This window comes from Motacilla alba, chromosome 3 (genome assembly GCF_015832195.1).
Source record: "Motacilla alba alba isolate MOTALB_02 chromosome 3, Motacilla_alba_V1.0_pri, whole genome shotgun sequence".
In the NCBI taxonomy this organism is placed as follows: Eukaryota; Metazoa; Chordata; class Aves; order Passeriformes; family Motacillidae; genus Motacilla; species Motacilla alba.
In genome coordinates, this window is record NC_052018.1 from 4967243 (window position 1) to 4985670 (window position 18428).

Genomic DNA, 18428 nt, shown 5'->3' on the forward strand with positions numbered 1-18428 from the left:
TGGTATTGTAGCACAGAATGTGGGTTATTTTTGATGGGTTTTCTGCTACCTCTAGTTTACACAAGATTCTGGGAAATCAAGAGAAAATTTCTGCTAAAAATAAAATAAAATAAAATAAACCCCCAAACCAAGCAAAAAACCTATTTTGATGTACGGGCAGGTTAAGAAGAAAAAGACATTAAGACATATCAGTTTAACTTCCAGGTTCCTGACTGAATCTCAGATGTGACAGTGAAATGGAAGAGAGAAGAATGTATGCCCTCTCTCCACTCAACAGGAGAAAAATATTATCTAAAATATATCTCTTTTTTAAAATTACTGTCTTATTGATTTGCATATTTGGTCCAATTGGAGGGATATCCTAAATGCTGATCTATGTGTCAGATGCATGTGAAACAGGATGTCTCTTCTTACTTAAAATGCCCCTAGGTCTCCCCATTCCCCAGACAGGTGAATCACTCTGAGGTTCTTAAACTGAAGCTGAGGAATGCTGTTGGTTCACCTTTAGCTGCCTTAGCAAAGTGAGGATACAGAGATTCCTCAGGCCATGTCATGAGTGATCTGGCACAGCCTGGCTCCATCTCTATCAATCAAGCATTTTTACCTGAAAGTCATGGCCATAGCTAAGCCATAGCTAAGCTTCCAACTGAGGCCAGGCTGAGCAGTGCCTGGGAATTGTTTGGGACAGAAAGAGGTGGTCTTGGCCAAATTCATTCAAAAAACCACAGAAGCATCCAAACATCACAGACATTTGTGATCCAGTGTCCATGTCTAAAGGCACACAGTTCATTAGATCAATTTTTGTGCATCTTTTGAGGTGTCTTAATTTCTGTCTGTCTTCATTCCTTCTTTGAAATGTGACAGAAACACTTCCCTTCTTCACAGAAGGAATCTCTACAACAGAGAAGAATTGGTTCATCTGGTCTGGTTCTCTGCTCTGGAGAGGGCTGGATGCACTAAACATGTGGGGAGTGCAAAAATACCACAGAGATGAGTGATATGGAATTATGGATATTTCCCATACTGACATGCCTCAGATCTACCTGTACAGCCCTAACAGGAAAAGGATGGGGTTTGATGGTTGTGTTGGTTAACATTGTTCCAGATCCCGCAGAAGAACCTGGTTATTGCAATGTCATCATTCAGCTCTGCTGATTTGGAGGCAGAATTATGTTGTTGGGGATTATCCAAGACTTCACCATCTCCCCTCACAACTACCTGTGCCATAAAATCTCTGAGTGTGTATGTCAGAGCTCTTGTGTCTCCAGGCAGACTTGTCTTCACCTGCTGAAGGTCATGATTGCCCTGGTTCACTGTTTCTGAGCTTTTCTAAAGCGAATTATTCCCAGTGCTTTACATATGTTTTGCTTGCATCTATCCTTTTGCTATCTCTAAATGTTACAATCTCACAATGCTAAAGAAAGATTTATATTACCTGAAAGGTCCTGAAAAAAATAGAGATGAAGCCTCAGCTGTACTGACATCTGTAGGATTTGAAACTGGATTAAGTTTCATGAGAAATTAACTCCCCAGCTTTTCCCTCTTCCATACTCAGGTGCATGCACATGTACACAAAAGCCTCACATGATTCTGTGGGATTCTGGGGAAAAACCCTCGAATTATAAGTAATTTATAAGTATTATAAAATTATAAGTATTATAAATAATGTAAGTATTATAAATATTATAAGTATTTTATAATTAAGTATTATAAAATACTTATAAGTAAATACTTAAAAGTAAAAAAGTTTTTTAAGTATTATAAATATTATAAGTATTTTAAAAGAAACTAAGTTTTATGTAAGTATTTTCCTATTCTCTTTCATTTTCTCTTCTCTTTCTTTTGCTCTTGCTCTTCTCCCTTTTTACTCTCCTGATGATCCTTATGGTCTCTCCACTTTGAAAGCAAAGGGTGAGAAAAACAGGTTCCTCTCATTAAAGCTATAGAAAATTTCAGGTTCTTTTCTAGTACTGATATGCTGACTTTGCTGTCTTTGGTAGTAAACCCAAAAATGCTTTGCGCAGATCAGCCTTTAGAGGACAATAAAGAGCTCTTGTGTCTGGACAAAAAGTCTCAGCACTTAGTAATGGAAATGGATTTTCCAGGGTTTTTTTGTTTGCTCTGTGGCTTCATGATTTTTAATTTTTCCTCTGAAACTGGGGGTGGGGTAGCTCAAGTGGTGACTTTCAGGCCAGGTACAACCCACAGGACTATTTGTGTTCAAGGTGTGCAAGACCAGGTTGAGCAGGGCTTTGAGCAGCCTGGTCTGGTGCAAGTGTCACTGACCATGGCAGAGAGTTTGGAACAAGGTGGTCTTTAAGGTCTCTTCCAATCTTTCCAGCTCAAAGAAGAGCTGAAGGACAGGTTGAGCAGCCCTACAACCTATCACCTCTTCCTGAATGCAGACTTTTGTAATCTGAGCTACCCCAACACTTAGCCTGAGAGATTTGGGATCCAGCCCTGGCAAGGCAGGACTTCCCTAAATCTAAATTTATAACACGGGCAGCACCTTACTGGCCTAAAATAAGGGCTGGTGCTTCCAGATTTCTAAACTTACACTTGTATTGGTGATATATATGTACCACTGTGCCCAGGAATAGTTTGGGTTAGTGCTAGTCAGACCAGGCAGAAAAAAAACCCCAGAAATTCTTCTGATGAAGAGTAGCTCAGCTGTTCTCTGACCCCTGTTCTCTGGCACTACTTTTATCTGCTAGTACCAATACATTTGAAGCTATTTGAGGTTATCAGTATAACTTCACCAGCCTACTGATAAGTGATGTTACCAATGTAACTTCTCTGCAGTAGGGTCCTCTAAACTGAATGAAAAAAACATAAAGTGAGCCTGGCTCAGGTAATGCACAATATTTGCTGCTATAAATTTAAAGGTCTGAGTTGTCTGTTCATGATCGAATAATATTGGAACATCATTCCTTATGGAGCATTTTGAATTCAGGACAGATGAACATCTCAGACAGCAGCTGCACAAACAGGGTGCACCAGAGGTGTGCAACAGTCTCTGATTTTTTGCATAAGGTTGTGCAAGATCCAGCAGTTCTCAGGCTCACTGGCAGCTCCTTTGAAGATTTCCCATTTTGTGCTTTGTGTGAAATTGGAGTTTGAGCAAACCCAACACTTCTGATCCCTTCACAGGGACTATCCTGTAGTCAGGTTGGACACATTTGCAGATCTTGATGAACTAAGACTCAGTGGAAAAATTTCAGAGAGAAGTGTCAACTTGAAGATTTAAAACAGAGGAAATGGAGAAAAAACTCCTATTATCTAACCTGTGCCAGGATGTGAACCCTGGTCTTAATTATTAACATAGAACAGGTAACATCACGAGAAAGCAGAGCACCCAACTCTACACTGAACAGCTGTAGGGAAATTTATTCCTAAAGAAAACTCCCTTTCACCCCAATATCGTAGAGGCTGGATCCAATTCCACTATAGGTATCTGATGTTACAGCTCTTCAGAAAGTTCTTCAATATCTTAGAAATTTTTTAATAATAGACATTTGTGTGATTCCTCTGATTTTTTTTTTATGGCCATAAAAATTCTCTTCAGATTTCTGAAGATATCATCGGATCATAGAATCATGGAGTGGTTTGGGTTGGAAGGGACATTGAAGACTCTCTAGTTTCCCCAAGGCAGGGGTTTGGAACAAGATGAGATTTAATGTCCCTTCCACCCAAACCATTCTATGATTCTGTTATATTTAATCTCAAGAAAACAAGTAGTGGTAGTAGGAGTTGAGGTGATCTGACTGTGAAGACTGAAGGATTTAGGGGATGGGAATAATATTTAGGGTTTTTTTGCCTACATTAAGTTTAGCTGTCCACAGTGTGTCTAGTGTGTACTAGCTGGCTAATCACCCATTCTGGTGATCTAGACTAGACTGTTCAGCCACTGGAGTTTAGAGAGAAATTCTAGTTACACTGATGTAGACATCTATGTTAGACCTGTTTAATTCAGTTTAATTCTTGAGCTGTACAGGTGAGATTCCTGGACACTGTGGCAGAAGATGTACAGCTGGCAGCAGTGGAGGCTCCTACAGGCATCTGAGCAGAGTCAGAAGTCCAGAAGGTGATCTGACCCCAGCATCTCTACACTAGCTGCAAAAGAAATATGGTCTCAGCTCCACCTCTGGGTCTGGCAGCCCTCATCACTCCCTGAGCACAATCAGAGAAGAATCTGACTTAAAGGCAGGGAAAACCCTGTGTAGGATCAAGGTCTGTGCTCCTCCAAGTGCCCATCTTCAGTCCAACACTTGAGCTCTGCAGCAGACATGAAAGAAAGTGCTGACTGATCCAGAGCTTTGCCCTCCAACTACTGACGTGCATCAGAGAAGGAAGGATGGGTGCTGTACCAGTTGACAGTTTTGTAGCTGAAGCCTTCAGCATTTTATCCTGACTGCTATTTCTACTCTAAACACAGGAATCCTTGGGGATTAGACACCTCGTATCACATTTTCTCTGTGCGTATGCAATAGGGAATTATCTCTTTTTCCACAAGCTTATGTAGCTCACTAAAATCCCTCTATGAGCATTCTGCATAAACAAGGATGCTTCTCTTGATGTGTGCATGTAGTTGGGTGGTTTGTAGTGTGTTTTATGGAAAATATACACACACTTGGGTGCTCTGTGTGTGCACGTGCACAGCACTGTTTGAGAACGGAGTGAGGTGGTCCTGGTGTGCTCTTACACAGGTGGGATGCACACAGATGGTCGTAAGAATAAACAGGAATGTCAGGAATGCGTGCATTTGTGGATGGGGAATTACCCTTGCCTCTCCACATCTCAACAGGTGTGCGGAAGAAGCAGGATGGTGGGTGTTTTTGGGATTCCCCTCAAAGTCTGAGAGACTAAACATCAGTTATCACAGCACCCATCAGAATGTTAGTAACTAACAGATGTTGGGGCACTGGGGCATGGAGGTTGTCTGTCCAACCAGTGAAAGAAGAGTGGCTCAGCTGGTTGTGCTAAAGAATATACAGCACAGTTCTAAGCCTTTATAGTGCTATGAAACTTGCTTAATATTTTGGTTTGTAAACAGCTCTCTGAGACAGTTCTTCACATGTTTTTTTCATTTTTAGCTAGTGGATGGAAAAAATTAACTATCAGTAGCCTCAGTAAGTCATGTATTCCCCTCTGTGGCCTGAGCAAAGACAAGAGCACCTCCAGGATGTTTCATCCAACTTATCTTTGATAGATATCTTAGATGACCCCACTATTTCAAAGTGGCCCTCTGGAAGATCCCCCATCACTCCTGACTGTATCTGACACATTGCCTGAAGCAAAAAGGTGAAATTGCACAGCAATTCCTGAGCTAATAAATCTTGGTGACCTCAAAACATCTATACACTTTTATACATAATTAGGATAAAATTCTAATGAAGTTTGGACTTGGCATGCACGTACCATGGGTCTTTGTCTTCAAAACAGCTTCTAAGCATGTTTAATCCAGTACATTAAATATTGTTCAAGAATTGAGTCTAAATATATCATCAGTCTGGCATTTTAGTGTGAGTCAGCTTTCATTCTCCCAGATTTTTCCAGTGTGTTGTTTGGAAATTAGTGCAGTAAAATTGTTTTAGTAGGTAATGTACTTTAAGGCCAGCCTGCTTTGGAAGCCAAAGAGTTAATAAAATGGTAAGACATTGTCAAATAATCTCAGTAGCTTAGAGGAGCTTCTGGAACTATTTATTTAATTGGAAAGGCCGCAACCTCTTCTTCCTATTATTTCTATTTAATTTACATTGGTTCAGAACTTGAGTTTCTATGCTTCTGGACCATCCACTTGTAAGCTATGATTTAGCTCATATTTAAAGTAAGACAACTTTCTGGCCAGATGGGGAGACTTGACCAGTAGATGCAGAAAATATCTTATTCAAACTCAGATTGTGGTCCTAGAAGCAGGTTGAATGCAGCAAACTTGAACTACATTGCTGTGCAAACTTGCATTTTTAATAGGCACAGCCAGGAGGGATTGTGGATGTTAATTAATTATTTGCATGTCTTTTAGGTAAGGGAACAAATACCATTAAAACATCATATGCGTTCTAAATCAAAAGCATGGATTTTTAGTTTTCTCTTTCAAAATCATACCTGAAATGTGTTAAATGTCTCTGGATGTCGAGGTCTAATATTGGAGTCGGTCTGGAGGATCCGAGGGGTGATCTGTCTTGACTTAGAAGGTCTTGGAATTCTTTACATATTTGTCTAAAAGAAAATGGAAATCCTTCAATGAAACAGGTGTAATCTTTCCCATAAAGCTGATTCCCAAAACACTCCCCCCTTGTCCTATGATCTCATTCATAACAGAATTGCTTGGCAGAATTGTTGTTACAGAAATTAAAGACAAATCCATCTCTGGTTTACCTGCCCCAAATTCTGAGAACCAACAGCATACAGAATCTCTTGAATAGAAATATTTTCCCTGTGGAACCATATTAATGCTAACATTTTAAAATGTGATTTTTCCCCTGAATAGGACCCAGTTTGGCAGTATTAAGTCTGGCTTAGCTCACCTACATTGGCAGCAAGCCTTATGGTTAAAGAAAATGGTGAAATAACGTTAGATTATGCCTGAAATGTGTAAATTACTCTTTTATTTAGCTTGTGTAAATACACCAATACTTGTACATGAGCTTGTGTACATTGTGGGCACTGCTTTTTCTGCAAGTTGAAGTCCTGGATATTTTGGACTTGCTTTCTTGATTCTCAACACTTAGGACAAAGGGGTTGTGAAGGAAGGACTCCTTGTAGTGAGAATTCAGGGTCTGTCTGCTCTGGTCTCCCACCAGCATTGTAGCCCATCTTCTATGTAAAGGATGGATGGTCTCACTTTTTTCCCTCTCCCACTCAGTCTTCCCTGAGGCTTCTTGGGATGCCTCAGCACGTGGGGGCTTAGTTTATTCCTTGGAATTCCCCTATATAGGACCTAGCAATAGGAAAGACCCAGCAATAAGGCCCTTTGCTTTTGTGCTGTTGCCTTGTTTTTTGTAAACTAGACGAAGAATATTCTACCAACAAACTTTAAAAAAAAGAAACCAAATCAGTTCCATTTAGCTCATGTACTCAAAAGATCATTGTCTGGACCATGAATGAACAGACGTCACTTACTTTCACTTGGTTTATGATTCAGTTAATTGAAAAAAGGAAAGGGTACCTGTCCAAATCAGCATGGAGTTCTCCATTGCCTGTACTGGAAATAAAAGCACTAATGGGGGATCAGGAGGGCATGATCACTTCCAGATGATCAGGACACGCAGCTGGACCCTGTTCTTTGTTGGATTAACCTGGTACTGGTCACAGTGACTACATGTAGCCTGGTGACAGTGCCACCCAGTGAAGCGTCGAGTGACAAGGGTCACTGTCACACCTGCAGACCATTTGTCACCATCTGATTACATCCATACAGTTATGCTCCTCTGGTCTCCTAAATCCTGGGGCTTCCTGAGAATAAACCCTGCTGTAGGCTGTCTCCCAGGACTTGTCCAAAAGATATTTGGGAGAATTCAGTGAGCCATTCTAACATTTTAGTAACTTGGACAAGTGCAATTGGATGACTCAGAGAGTGTGTGGTTTTCTTTGGCAGCATAGATGCAACCACTGTGCCTAGGGGCAGTTTCTAATACTACAGAGCATCTCTGTTGCTCCATGATCCCTTTTAGGAGACTCATTGCACACCTGGTCCTAGATAAAGTTTGGGTTCTTCATTATCACCTTGTAACTCCTGTCTTTTGGGACATGGGTATAATTGAAAAAGTGGGTAAACTCAGCTTGTTGGTCTTTACAAGGTCCTTCATGGCTGAGTTATAAGCAAGAAAACTGTGCTAAGCTGGTTTTACCCTTCACTTTATGACAGTAATACAAGCTGGGAACAGAGATCTTGGATGGCTGTCTCTTGACTGAGAAGAGATGCAGAAACCAATTTCCTGCTGTGCTGCTGGACCCCATCCAAGCCTGATTTCTCTAAATGCTTGTCATCTGCATGGACCTAGACACCGACTGCTTGAAAAGACAGCATCACCCCAGCCTTTCAGGCAAAGAGAGGTATTCAGCAGAAATGTATGTAAATGCAGCATACAGTTTTAATGAATCAGGTCCTTAGAGGAAAAACAGTTCCTTTCAACAACTGAAAACAGTCAGTCATTTTGGCTTCTAAACAATCCACTATCCCCAGTCGGCCCTGTCAGCACTGCTCTTCTCTCCTTCCTCCAACCTCTACTTTCTACCTGTTGAAAAAGTTCATCTTAAAAGTTCTTTTATTTTAACAAAGGAAAGTGTCAGAACCAAGTGTGCAATTAAGTTCCCTTCTATCTTCACGTGTCAAAAGTCTTTACTGAATGTTGGCAGATTGAAAGAAAAGAAAAAAACTTTTTTATTATACATGAGAACCTGCAAAAGGCAGTAACCTACTTTTTTTTTTCAAGGGGATTTCTAGGCAAAGTGGTGTCTCAGAGACTCCACTACCAGTAAAATATCACCTGGGGTAGTGACAGGGAGAGGGTTTGGCAGTTTTTTGCTGAGTTGGACTGTGATTTTGAGCAAGCAAAGGAAGATGGCTGTGCTGTCCTAGGGGGACACAGATTAATAAAAATAGTCCTGGTCACTCCTGCATAGCAAACATCTAATGATTTGTGATACACGTTCTGATGATCCGCTATAGGACCAGAAGAAGAAAAAAATTCTGTACAGGGTCAAAACAAGAGCCCATGCAGGCCATGATCCCTACCATTGGCCAAAGCAAACACCTGGTGTTGAGTACAAGAGTGGGGCAAGAGTGACCCCAATTATCTGATTTATTCCAAGTGTGGCAGAGTTGCCAGATATCCAAGGACCAGATATCAGAGAAGTGTCATGAGCCAGATGCTGAGTAGTCTGTGCTTGCTGTAATCAACTCCACAATAAAATTATTACTCACAGTATTCTGGTTTGGTCTGTGTAAATGTGGGTGTATCTGTCCCTCTGATCATAAGGAAGACCTTATGCTGTGAAACACTGGGATGTTTCCTGTGGGGTGCTGTGCCTCTCCAGCAACTGGAATAGTTGACACAGCCTTCAGCAGTGGTGCAACTGTCCAAGATGCAAATTGGTCAGGTTCTGTCCCCTGCTGTAAAACCTCTCAGGCTCTCTCATGCCTCTGCAAGGAAAACTGACCCATGTTTAAAGACCCTATAAAACCAGGTCCCACTATTTTCTTTTTCTATTTCTGTGTGAATTGAATGAGTATCCTGAGATTGTTTTTACATTTCTAGGGTTGGCAGGCCAATATCAATACCCTTTGGCCAGAATTGTGACAATTCAGTCTTTTTTTAGAGCATTTTGGTCCGTTCAGAAAACCATCTACTTGCCCAATCATCTGCTCGGTCAAAAGGGGTGAGTGGAAAGATAATAGTAGAAGATTGGTTTGTCTCATTGCTTATTCTTTTCTGACTCTCTCAGCTATTTCAGCCTGTTTCACTCCCATCCTGCCATTGCTGACACTTGTGTTCAGCAGTGAACAGTGGCTACACAGCCCAATCTTCTCTTCTTCCCATGACAATTATTAAGTAGAACTCCCATTCTTCATTGTCTAGTCCATAAAACTGTTAGAACAGACCATGGCACCATCCTGTTGCATCAATTTGTGCTGTCCCAGGCAAGTCCTGAGTTTGCAAATGGGAGAGACCATTTCCATGAGGTAGCTTTGGAAGACAAAGCAGTTTAACAAAATAAATTTGATTTGTTCCATGATGGAGGGCAGTCCTGATTTTGTTCTCTGTAATTCTATCAGCATGGCCTCAGATCAGGTAGGACTGAGCAGGGCAAAGAAAAGTCACTTAAGCTCAGTGGCCTCCATGTGTTGGCTGTTGGCATCTAAAGCAGCAGTTTTTATCCTTCACGGGCCTGTGGGCCACAGTTCTGTGCATGGCAGCTGAACTGCTTCCACTCAGGGTGGGTGGATTGCTTGATTACAAGGTCTGAATGCCCTTGATGTCAAGGAGGCCTGGGAACTCCTACTGGACACTGGAGCCTTCATCATTGTGGACATTTAAGGCTCTGTTTCATTACCCACATGTAGGTTTGTAATACCCAAGACATCCATAGCCACTGGCAAACACAACACAGTAACAAAAAGAGAACTGTGTGCCCCTGGAGCAGCAGCTCATGGCCAAACTGGATAACCCAGTTCAACTCAAATGGCAGTGGGTGCATGTGTTTGGGCAGCTGAATTGAGCCAATGAATTTGGATGTCTAAATCCATAATGGAAATATACCTAGATATGGAAAACTGTGGAAATCATTTTACCCTTTCCCCTTGCTTTTCCTCATCACCTATATTCTAAGGATTGTGGAAATAACTTTCTTTCCCCTTATTTTTCTTCAGGACCATACACGTGAGCACTTCTGTGGGCTTCTGGCTCTGTCCCACAGTGGGCAGCAGCAACACACAAAGGCAGCAGCACTCCAGCTCTTTCCACAGACAAAGCTTGAGTGATCTTACCACCCTGGGTTTTCTGTTTTGGTTTTGGTAGCAGCATAATAATGCCTTGCTTTTTCTGGTGTCAGCACTCACAAGCCCACGAGTCAGGGAAGCTGTGGAATTGCAGAAATTGCCAGCCTAGAGCTTCGGTCTGGCTGGTGAGCAGTGGAAAGTCCTGATGATTGTCTAGAGCTCTTTGAATCACACACGTGGAAGCTTGGCTGGGAAATGCAGTGCTGATGTTGTGATGTCATGGATCCGTGTCTCCTGAACACCCGGGCAGGACTGGGAATCCCTGTTCTCCTTGCAGGCAGGAGAGGGCAGTAGTAACACACACATTGACCCATCTGTCCCTGTTCCCCGCCCTGACTGCAGTAGGATGTGGCCTTTCTGTTATTGACAGACCCCTCTGAGCAATTTGCTGGTGCTTTTAACTGATAGGATGGGGAGAAAAGTAATTTTGTTCCTAACATGTGCTGGATAACAGCCTACAAGCCTGAAGTTCATGGTGCTTAGAGTGCATGCCCATGATACCTCATCTCAGTAGTGAAGGAGGCTGAGAAAGTGGATATGGGGTGGTGAGAAAGGGTAGTGAGACTCTTATATGGCCCTGAGTGGCACAGCCTTTGGGGACAGGACATAAAAGTGACCCACCAATTATTACAACCCATGGCTTTGTGATTTCTCACTAGAGCCAGGGAAAAATGGGGAAGATTTGCATCATTTTGGTTGAATTGTGTTACATCGATGGGATAAATCCTCAGCTGGGAGGCAGGATGTTAGTGGGCTACACAGCAATGGGGAGACACAACTTGCAGAGAGGAATTTCTTCTGGCCAGCTGGTTTATTCTCATGTGTCTGAAACCCCTGGAGCCCTTAAATGTGGATAGAGGTAAGAGCAAGATAATATTCCACTTACATTATTCCTTTTAATGTACAGGGGACTTAAGAACATGGTATATGAGGTCTCTCATCACCTTCACAACCAGAAAATTCCCACTGATCCACATGGTGATGCTTTTATCACCCCAGGGAAGGACCACAGACTATATTCATGGGATTCACAAGCATGAGATATTTGAGTGCATCTCATCTCTGGGTCACTGTCAGGGCGAAGTGCTCTGGATACAAGAGGGGCACTAAGACCAGGAATCTTGCCAAAGCAGAAGGACGTTGGGATACACAGGTCAATCCTGTTGCTGGTCAGCCCTTTCCCCTAGTACAGGGAAATTCCTCCTTGTTGGATATATCACAGCCTGGAAGGGTTTTCAAACACTTCCAGCATGGAGGGGATGATTTGAGAGCTCAGATTTGTGGTCTCAGCTCTACTTCAGCCTCAAATATGAAACTGCAGTGAGCACAGCAAGACTGTGAATGTGTTCAAGGTTACCCCACACAGTCAGACCACACACCTAGGGCAGGTCTGCCCTACTCCACACAGACTATTTATTCCTGTTTCCCATGGCTCACGAAGGCTAATTCTTCCCTCATCAAGGCTAATTAACCTAGATGAAATGTTATCCTAACATGATGTTACTGCTCCAGGGAGACGAGTGGCTTGTTTAGAGTGAAGTCTGATGCCTCTTTGTGTCTTTAATGTCTTTAGCAAAGCTCCCCTGCTGTTGTACATTGTTCCAGTGCCTTTGACTTCAGGGGAGCTCTTGCAGTCTGCATCCAGAGAGTATCTGTCCTTCTGCAAACCAGCTCTCCCTCAGCAGACTAATGTTAATTATCCAACAGTAACCAGTACTTCAGCAAAGGCTCAGATCTCCTGCTCACACACAAACAGGAGACAAAGCCAGCTTCTGTCCCATAGATCTTACCATGTAATAATATCATCTGTTGTCATCCAAACCAAAGCATCTGGGAAGATGTCCGTGCCCCCATAACCACAGGCAATGAGAGCACAGCCACTAAAACCCCACTGCAGTAAATAAGGTCCCTCTTTCAGCATCTCCGAGGAGGATCTCACTCACCCGCAGCCAGTGAACACTGTTGTGATAGCAGCCACCACAATCCCAGCTCCATACTCCCACTCCTCCCTCTCCAAGCCCACAGATCCAACATGGAGAAGTGACAGACCGATTTCTTTTTTCGCTTCCCCTCCCTCCTTACTTCGTCGCTAGGATCATCTTTTTCCTCGCTGTCTGCTCTTTCTGTTCCATGTGCTGTCTGGCAATGTGCTCTCCTACTGCCTTGGCAGGGAACTCTGTTTCACAGGTGTAGCCGAAATCTCTGGCCAAATGTAGTGCTTCCCCTGCGGTCAAACAAAATGGGTCAGTCATTTCTTAGGGTTATTATTACCATCATCATTATATTGTTGCTATCATTGTTACAGAGTTTATTACTCTCTTTTAAAAAAGCCCCCAAACATTAGCAAGTCACCTCTGTAGACATTCATTCTCAAGTCAGTTACACATTTCAGCTCAATTGGCCTGTTGATGTTTAGCCATCAGTTGGTGCCAGGCAGAAGATAGGAGGGATATTCCTCTCATCAGATGGAAGGATGTCCCTCTCAGCAGAAAATACTGGCCAAGACACTTGGCCCTGTCTTGCCACCAGTGAGTATTGGGCAGCTGCCCAATTTTGCAAGCCCTGTTCATCAACGATATTCAAGGTATGAAAAAGAGCAGAAAGTAGGAATAAACAACTTTGAAGAACTGAGTCAGCCTTTGGTGCCTCAGTGCCTGTGTCTAATGGAAGAAGAGCCCTCTACCCCAGGAAAAACCCATGGGGATAACACACATTCCAGTACATTTGCTTCGAGGTTAAGCCAACAGTACAAGTGCCCCACACCAGAGAAGAGCAAACCCCAAGGGACAACTCAATAAATAATCTTGTTTCCAGAAGGATTGCAAACAAAACTGGCCAGGCAAAAGAATAAGGGAAGATGATGAAGATGGCAGTTGCACTGAGCACCTCTCTACCTCACTGCAAAGACCGAACACAAGAATCCAACTCTATGCTGGCTGCCAAATGCCTCTGGAAGGACAGGACCGTCTTCACTAGCTTAGAGAATCCAAAATTTAATTTTAGGGTTTACCCTGACCTGCACACTGTGACTCTGACAACCTCAGTGTGGGATTTATCTGATCAAAAGCAGCTGCCTGGATTGCAAACAGCTGTGCCTAAGTTAGTCTTTGCCTGGTGGGAAATAGGCATTTCCAGATGACACTTGCTCTCATCTCATTGCAGAAAGAAGAAATAGGTCAGCTACCAGAAGCATATGTTGAAGCACATCTGCATGAATGACTAACAGAGGTGTGCTCCAGAATAGTTTTGGAGTTCAGGGGTTGTGGGTTTTTCGCTTTCCTTTTTTTTTGTTTTTTTTTCAGAGTTGTGTGTTTGATTGCCGTCAGGAGAAGTGGCATTGGACTATGGCTCTTTGAAGTTCAAAAGGCTGAAGCTGTCAGGAGGGATACAGGACATGCAACTCCTCGCTTTGAGAATATCTGCAGTGGAATTCATCATTTAAATGTCAATATTGATGACTGACTTAATACTTTCAAGTCAATGGAGACAAACTAGCACTTGAAGCATGTATCATCCTATACTAGAGTGGAACACAAAAGGGAATCAGAGCAATTATGGAAAGTCTAGACCAAAACTCAGAAAATCACCTTCTGCTGACAGCATTGCCTTAGATGAGGTTATTCAAGGCTTTTCCTAGCCTAGTCTTGAATGTTTCCAGTTATGGAAATTCCACAGCTGTTCTGAGTAACATAATAAAAGGTTTAATTATTAATTTAACTAAACTTCACTTAATTGTGAAATTAAATCATTAAACCCAGAAGTGCTGATTTCTCCCTATTTACTATGATCTGACATGAGACGGTGTGACTGCAGCGAAGATGAGGAGATGAATCCCGTCCTCAGCAAGGCTTGGTTAAGCCAAGGAAGAGGAGAAGTTCCATGGAAACAGTGGTCCTGTGCCAGGGACAGTATGAGGAATAAGAAACTGCATGCACTGACCTCTACTTCAACTCCATTCTCCCTCTTTTGAGATATTATTGTCTCCCCTTCTACCACTGGCGTTTTCAGGGAAAAACACCTTTTGATTCCACAAGAAAATGCTTTACCGTGTGTTTATCTGCCCCAGTTTATTCAGGGGCAAAAAAATCCATGCACCACTCCCAGGCAATGTGTTTGCTGATACCAGCCAGCTACAACCTCTGCAGCTGTAACCAACTTTACAGCAAAAATTGAAGATTATAATCAAAATCATCTGCTTTCTTTGGATAATTTTTAACATGATTTCCAGTATTCCTAAAAAGAATGAAGACATTAACAAGCAATCAGTATCTCTGAGCTGAAAGGAGAAACAGTTTCCACTCAGTTTGCAGCTTCTAGAAAAGTAAAATAATTTTCAGTGAAAGCAAAATGTATTTCAGTGGTAAGTTAACAGAGAATCAGGATGAACAGGCACAGAGCTGACTGATTGCTTTGTATTTCAAACATCTATCCCAGGCTTCTTCATGGGTGAGAAAGGGTACAAATTTAAGCAATAGATTTTACTTTTCTGTAGAGTAGTTTCAAAATGTCTATTTCAGATATGCTGTTATTCTTCCTTAAATAAAGACTTAGAGAGTAAATTTATTTCAGAAGAGCACCAGGCTTTTCTTTTCAACTAATTTCTGTTAAAATACTTTATAGATTTATTTCATTCCAGCATGGAAAGAAAATAAAAGTCAAACCCTATGAAGCTGTCATCAGGTGGAATTGCAATTCTTCAGACAGCTTCATCATGGTCCCTGTCAGTCCCAGTAAGAATACCAGGAATATAGAATGCAAAGAATTTAAACATTTAGCCATTGGAAAAGTCTTGGTTTCTTCAAGAGAGCAGAGCTTTTTGTGTTGAAATGTAGGCATTCATTTATCATGATCAAAAATTGAGCAACTGAAATGGAAATGTTTCTACTTACTGTTAGAAAAAAGTGAATGAAAATGTGAATTCTCATTCAAATTTATATTTACAAAGATGGTTGTTATTATTTGCTAGAGCTGAGAAAATTATGCTAAACTATTCTGATAATCTGAGAAAATTATTCAAAAGTATAAAACCTGTTTGGAGCCGTGATTGTGACTGTGATATAAAACCATTTGAGCAAAAAGAAACAAAATTAATTATCTCTTCATGGATATAGATTGGTAAAAATGTAGCTACAAATGTAATTACTGTTTTTAATGAAGTAATAATTAAAATAATTTAAATTAAAATTGAAAATATTTTTGTTGGAAATGGAAAGCTCACATATACTAAAAATGCATGTTAGAGCTATGCATGTTTATTCATATAAGCATGCACATACTATAAGGAGCAGGCATCCTGAATTCTAACTACAAATTCTAAATTTAAAAAAAGTAATAATTTGAACTTGAGAACACTCTGCAGAGCATAATTTCTCCTGTCTCATTGCTAAACAAAGATGTAATTTTAAACCAGGACCAAATGATGATTTGATATTTAGAAGTACTGTGATATACTTTTATTTTGTGAATAGATATCCCTTTGATTACTGTACAGTAGGATTAAGTCTGCTTGGTGGGGGAAAGTAGTTTATACAAAACATCATAGAAATGTTCTTTCTTTTTCTACAGCATAATTCGGACAAATATTTACTTTGGGAGAAAATGTGTAAATGTTGGAAATGTGGATGAACTGACCTTTTTTCTTTTACCTTACATTTCCCATCTTCTGCATAGTGGTTATTTACCTCACAGTGGGAATCATGATAAAGGTAGAAACAACTAAAACCCCTTACTGTTATAGTTACTTGCTTTGTTTCAATCTAAATTCAACCTAAAATCCAATTTCCCCATGTGTGACGCCCCCAGCTCTTTCCTCCTGCCGAGATAAAGAGCAGGTGCTGGGAATCTTGGACTCTCCTTAAACCCGGCTCCGCAGCTCCTGGCAGCGCTGCCTCTCCTCTGCAGTTTGACAACTGACCAGAGAGCCTTTCACCATGGAAAAGGACTGGTGCTGGAGCAGAATCGGCAGGGACAGCTCTGGGAAGCCTCGGTGGGGAGAGCAGCACCTCGGAAGGTTTCTGTGGGCAGGTGCAAGGAGTGGTGTGAGGGTCCCCCGGGGCCAGCAAGAGTGAGAGCTGCTTCTATGAGGAGTGAAGGCTGGAGCTGTGTCCCCAGGAGAGGGACACTCGGCATCTGAACCTCCCACTCTCCCCTCGGCTGTGCCTCCTCCGGATGCTCTACCCAGCAGAAATGTTACACAGGGGGAGGAGGGACAGGCGGGAGGTGGAAGGAAAGTTTATTCTATTTGTAGGGTGAGAAGGGAGGAGGAACAAGTGGAAGGATATTTAAACAAAGGCTGGTGGGGGAGAAGTGTGATAGTTGAGAGCACGATGAAAAAAGAAACCACTGACCTATTTTTCTCAAGAGTTTTGGTCCCCAAATGATGAATGTCATTAATTCTGTGTCTAGGAAATTTAGTGTCTTAATCAGGTTTGACAGAAAAACAAACTCTAGAATTTTTTATCCTTTTTTTTTTTATTAATCTGATGGTTTAAAAGTCATTCACGCATTCCTTTAACCTGCATCTGCAAGGTTAACATTATGCTTTGTTAAGTGACCCATTCAAACGGAAGGGGACACATCCCCTCTTTTCACATCCTTCCTTGCTCCCACTGGAGAAGCTTTTTACTCTTTTGAGCCCGCAGTAAAGCTTAGCCTTGGAAATACTAGTATTTACCTGAGGAGCCTTTATTTTACAGCTAATATGCAGGAATTTTCCTTTTGGAGCTCGTGAGAAAAATGACCTTTCCCTCCATCTAGTCCAGGCACTAGAGGGCATCCCTCGCCTGCAGGTTACACAAAGATGTGTCCCCAAACTGCTCGGGAGAGTCCTGCAACACTGACTTCACCCTCCTTGTCTGCCTTTCCGCTCATTGTGCTGATTTATGTGCATGACAGAGAGAACAGAACTGATCTGTCAAACAATTCTTATTTTGGTCCCTACCAAAGACTCTAAAGCTGTGACCTGATCAAGCCAGCAGTAAGCACCCTGCAGCGGAGCACAACTCCAAAGAGAAAAAACTTTGCAGAAAGCAGGAGGCTGCAGAATAATTTTCATAAAATCTGGACCTTCATGTGACAGCCAAAGCCTGGAAATAAATTTCAGTTCATCCTTGAGCTTAACAGACTCCCCAAAACCTAATGATTTGAGTATGTTTTAGAGGAAGAGAAGTATGAGTCATGCCAGAGATTTTTGACTTGGTTTTGGTCAATAAACACAATAATGCAACTAATTTTGCCTTATCTTCTATCACATAGATATTCAAGAGGTTGGGCATGCTTTTACATAAAAGAGATATTAAAACCTCAATATACTGAAGACTATGAGGACCTATGAGGTAATTATAAATTTTGAACCATCTAAAGAAGTCAAGAGTGACACAATCCTAGGTTCTTGTGAGAGGTCCACAGAGTGTACCTGATATTTTAAAGATTTATTAAAACTAACAAATTATTATTATTATTTCAACTTCTGTATTGTTATCACACAGAAAAAGCTCATGTTGCCTTCTCTCTGGATTCTATAAACCACAGAATAAGCCTGTCCTTATTTCTGTCTGTATTTCTGTCTTGTATAAGTACTTCCATTTCTGCCTCCTCCAGCAGCAGGAACCATTGAAGGATGGTTTTCCTGTAAGCTGGTTCCACCTGGAAGGAATATCTGCATGTCCAAAGTGAGAACAGCTTGTACCACCAAGAATTCAATGAGTGCCTCCAAGTTTGACCCAGAATAGGTTACACAGACAGGAAATGAGCTTCACTTAGTTTTCTGTGGGAATGTTAACATGGTGGTGCCAGTCCCAAAAATTCCATTGAATAAAATTCACAATTAGCATATCCAGGCAAAAAGGTCTCTGCCAAAATGAGCTCAGGCACTTCAGTATTTGTCTTTAGGACTGACAGCAAGGCAGCCCAAGAACAGAAACATCAC

At 41.7% G+C, this 18428-nt stretch overlaps 1 protein-coding gene across 4 annotated transcripts in view; it reads right to left on the minus strand.

Moving 5' to 3' along the window:
* TFAP2D (transcription factor AP-2 delta) overlaps positions 1-18428 on the minus strand; it is a 53310-nt gene that overhangs the window by 13390 nt on the left and 21492 nt on the right. For all 4 annotated transcript variants that reach the window (XM_038133910.1, XM_038133912.1, XM_038133909.1 and 1 more), the window contains 2 exons: positions 12584-12725; positions 6106-6219 (listed from right to left, as the gene is read on the minus strand). In XM_038133910.1, the coding sequence (XP_037989838.1) occupies positions 6106-6219; positions 12584-12725 (256 nt within the window). The remainder of the gene's footprint in view (positions 1-6105; positions 6220-12583; positions 12726-18428) is intronic.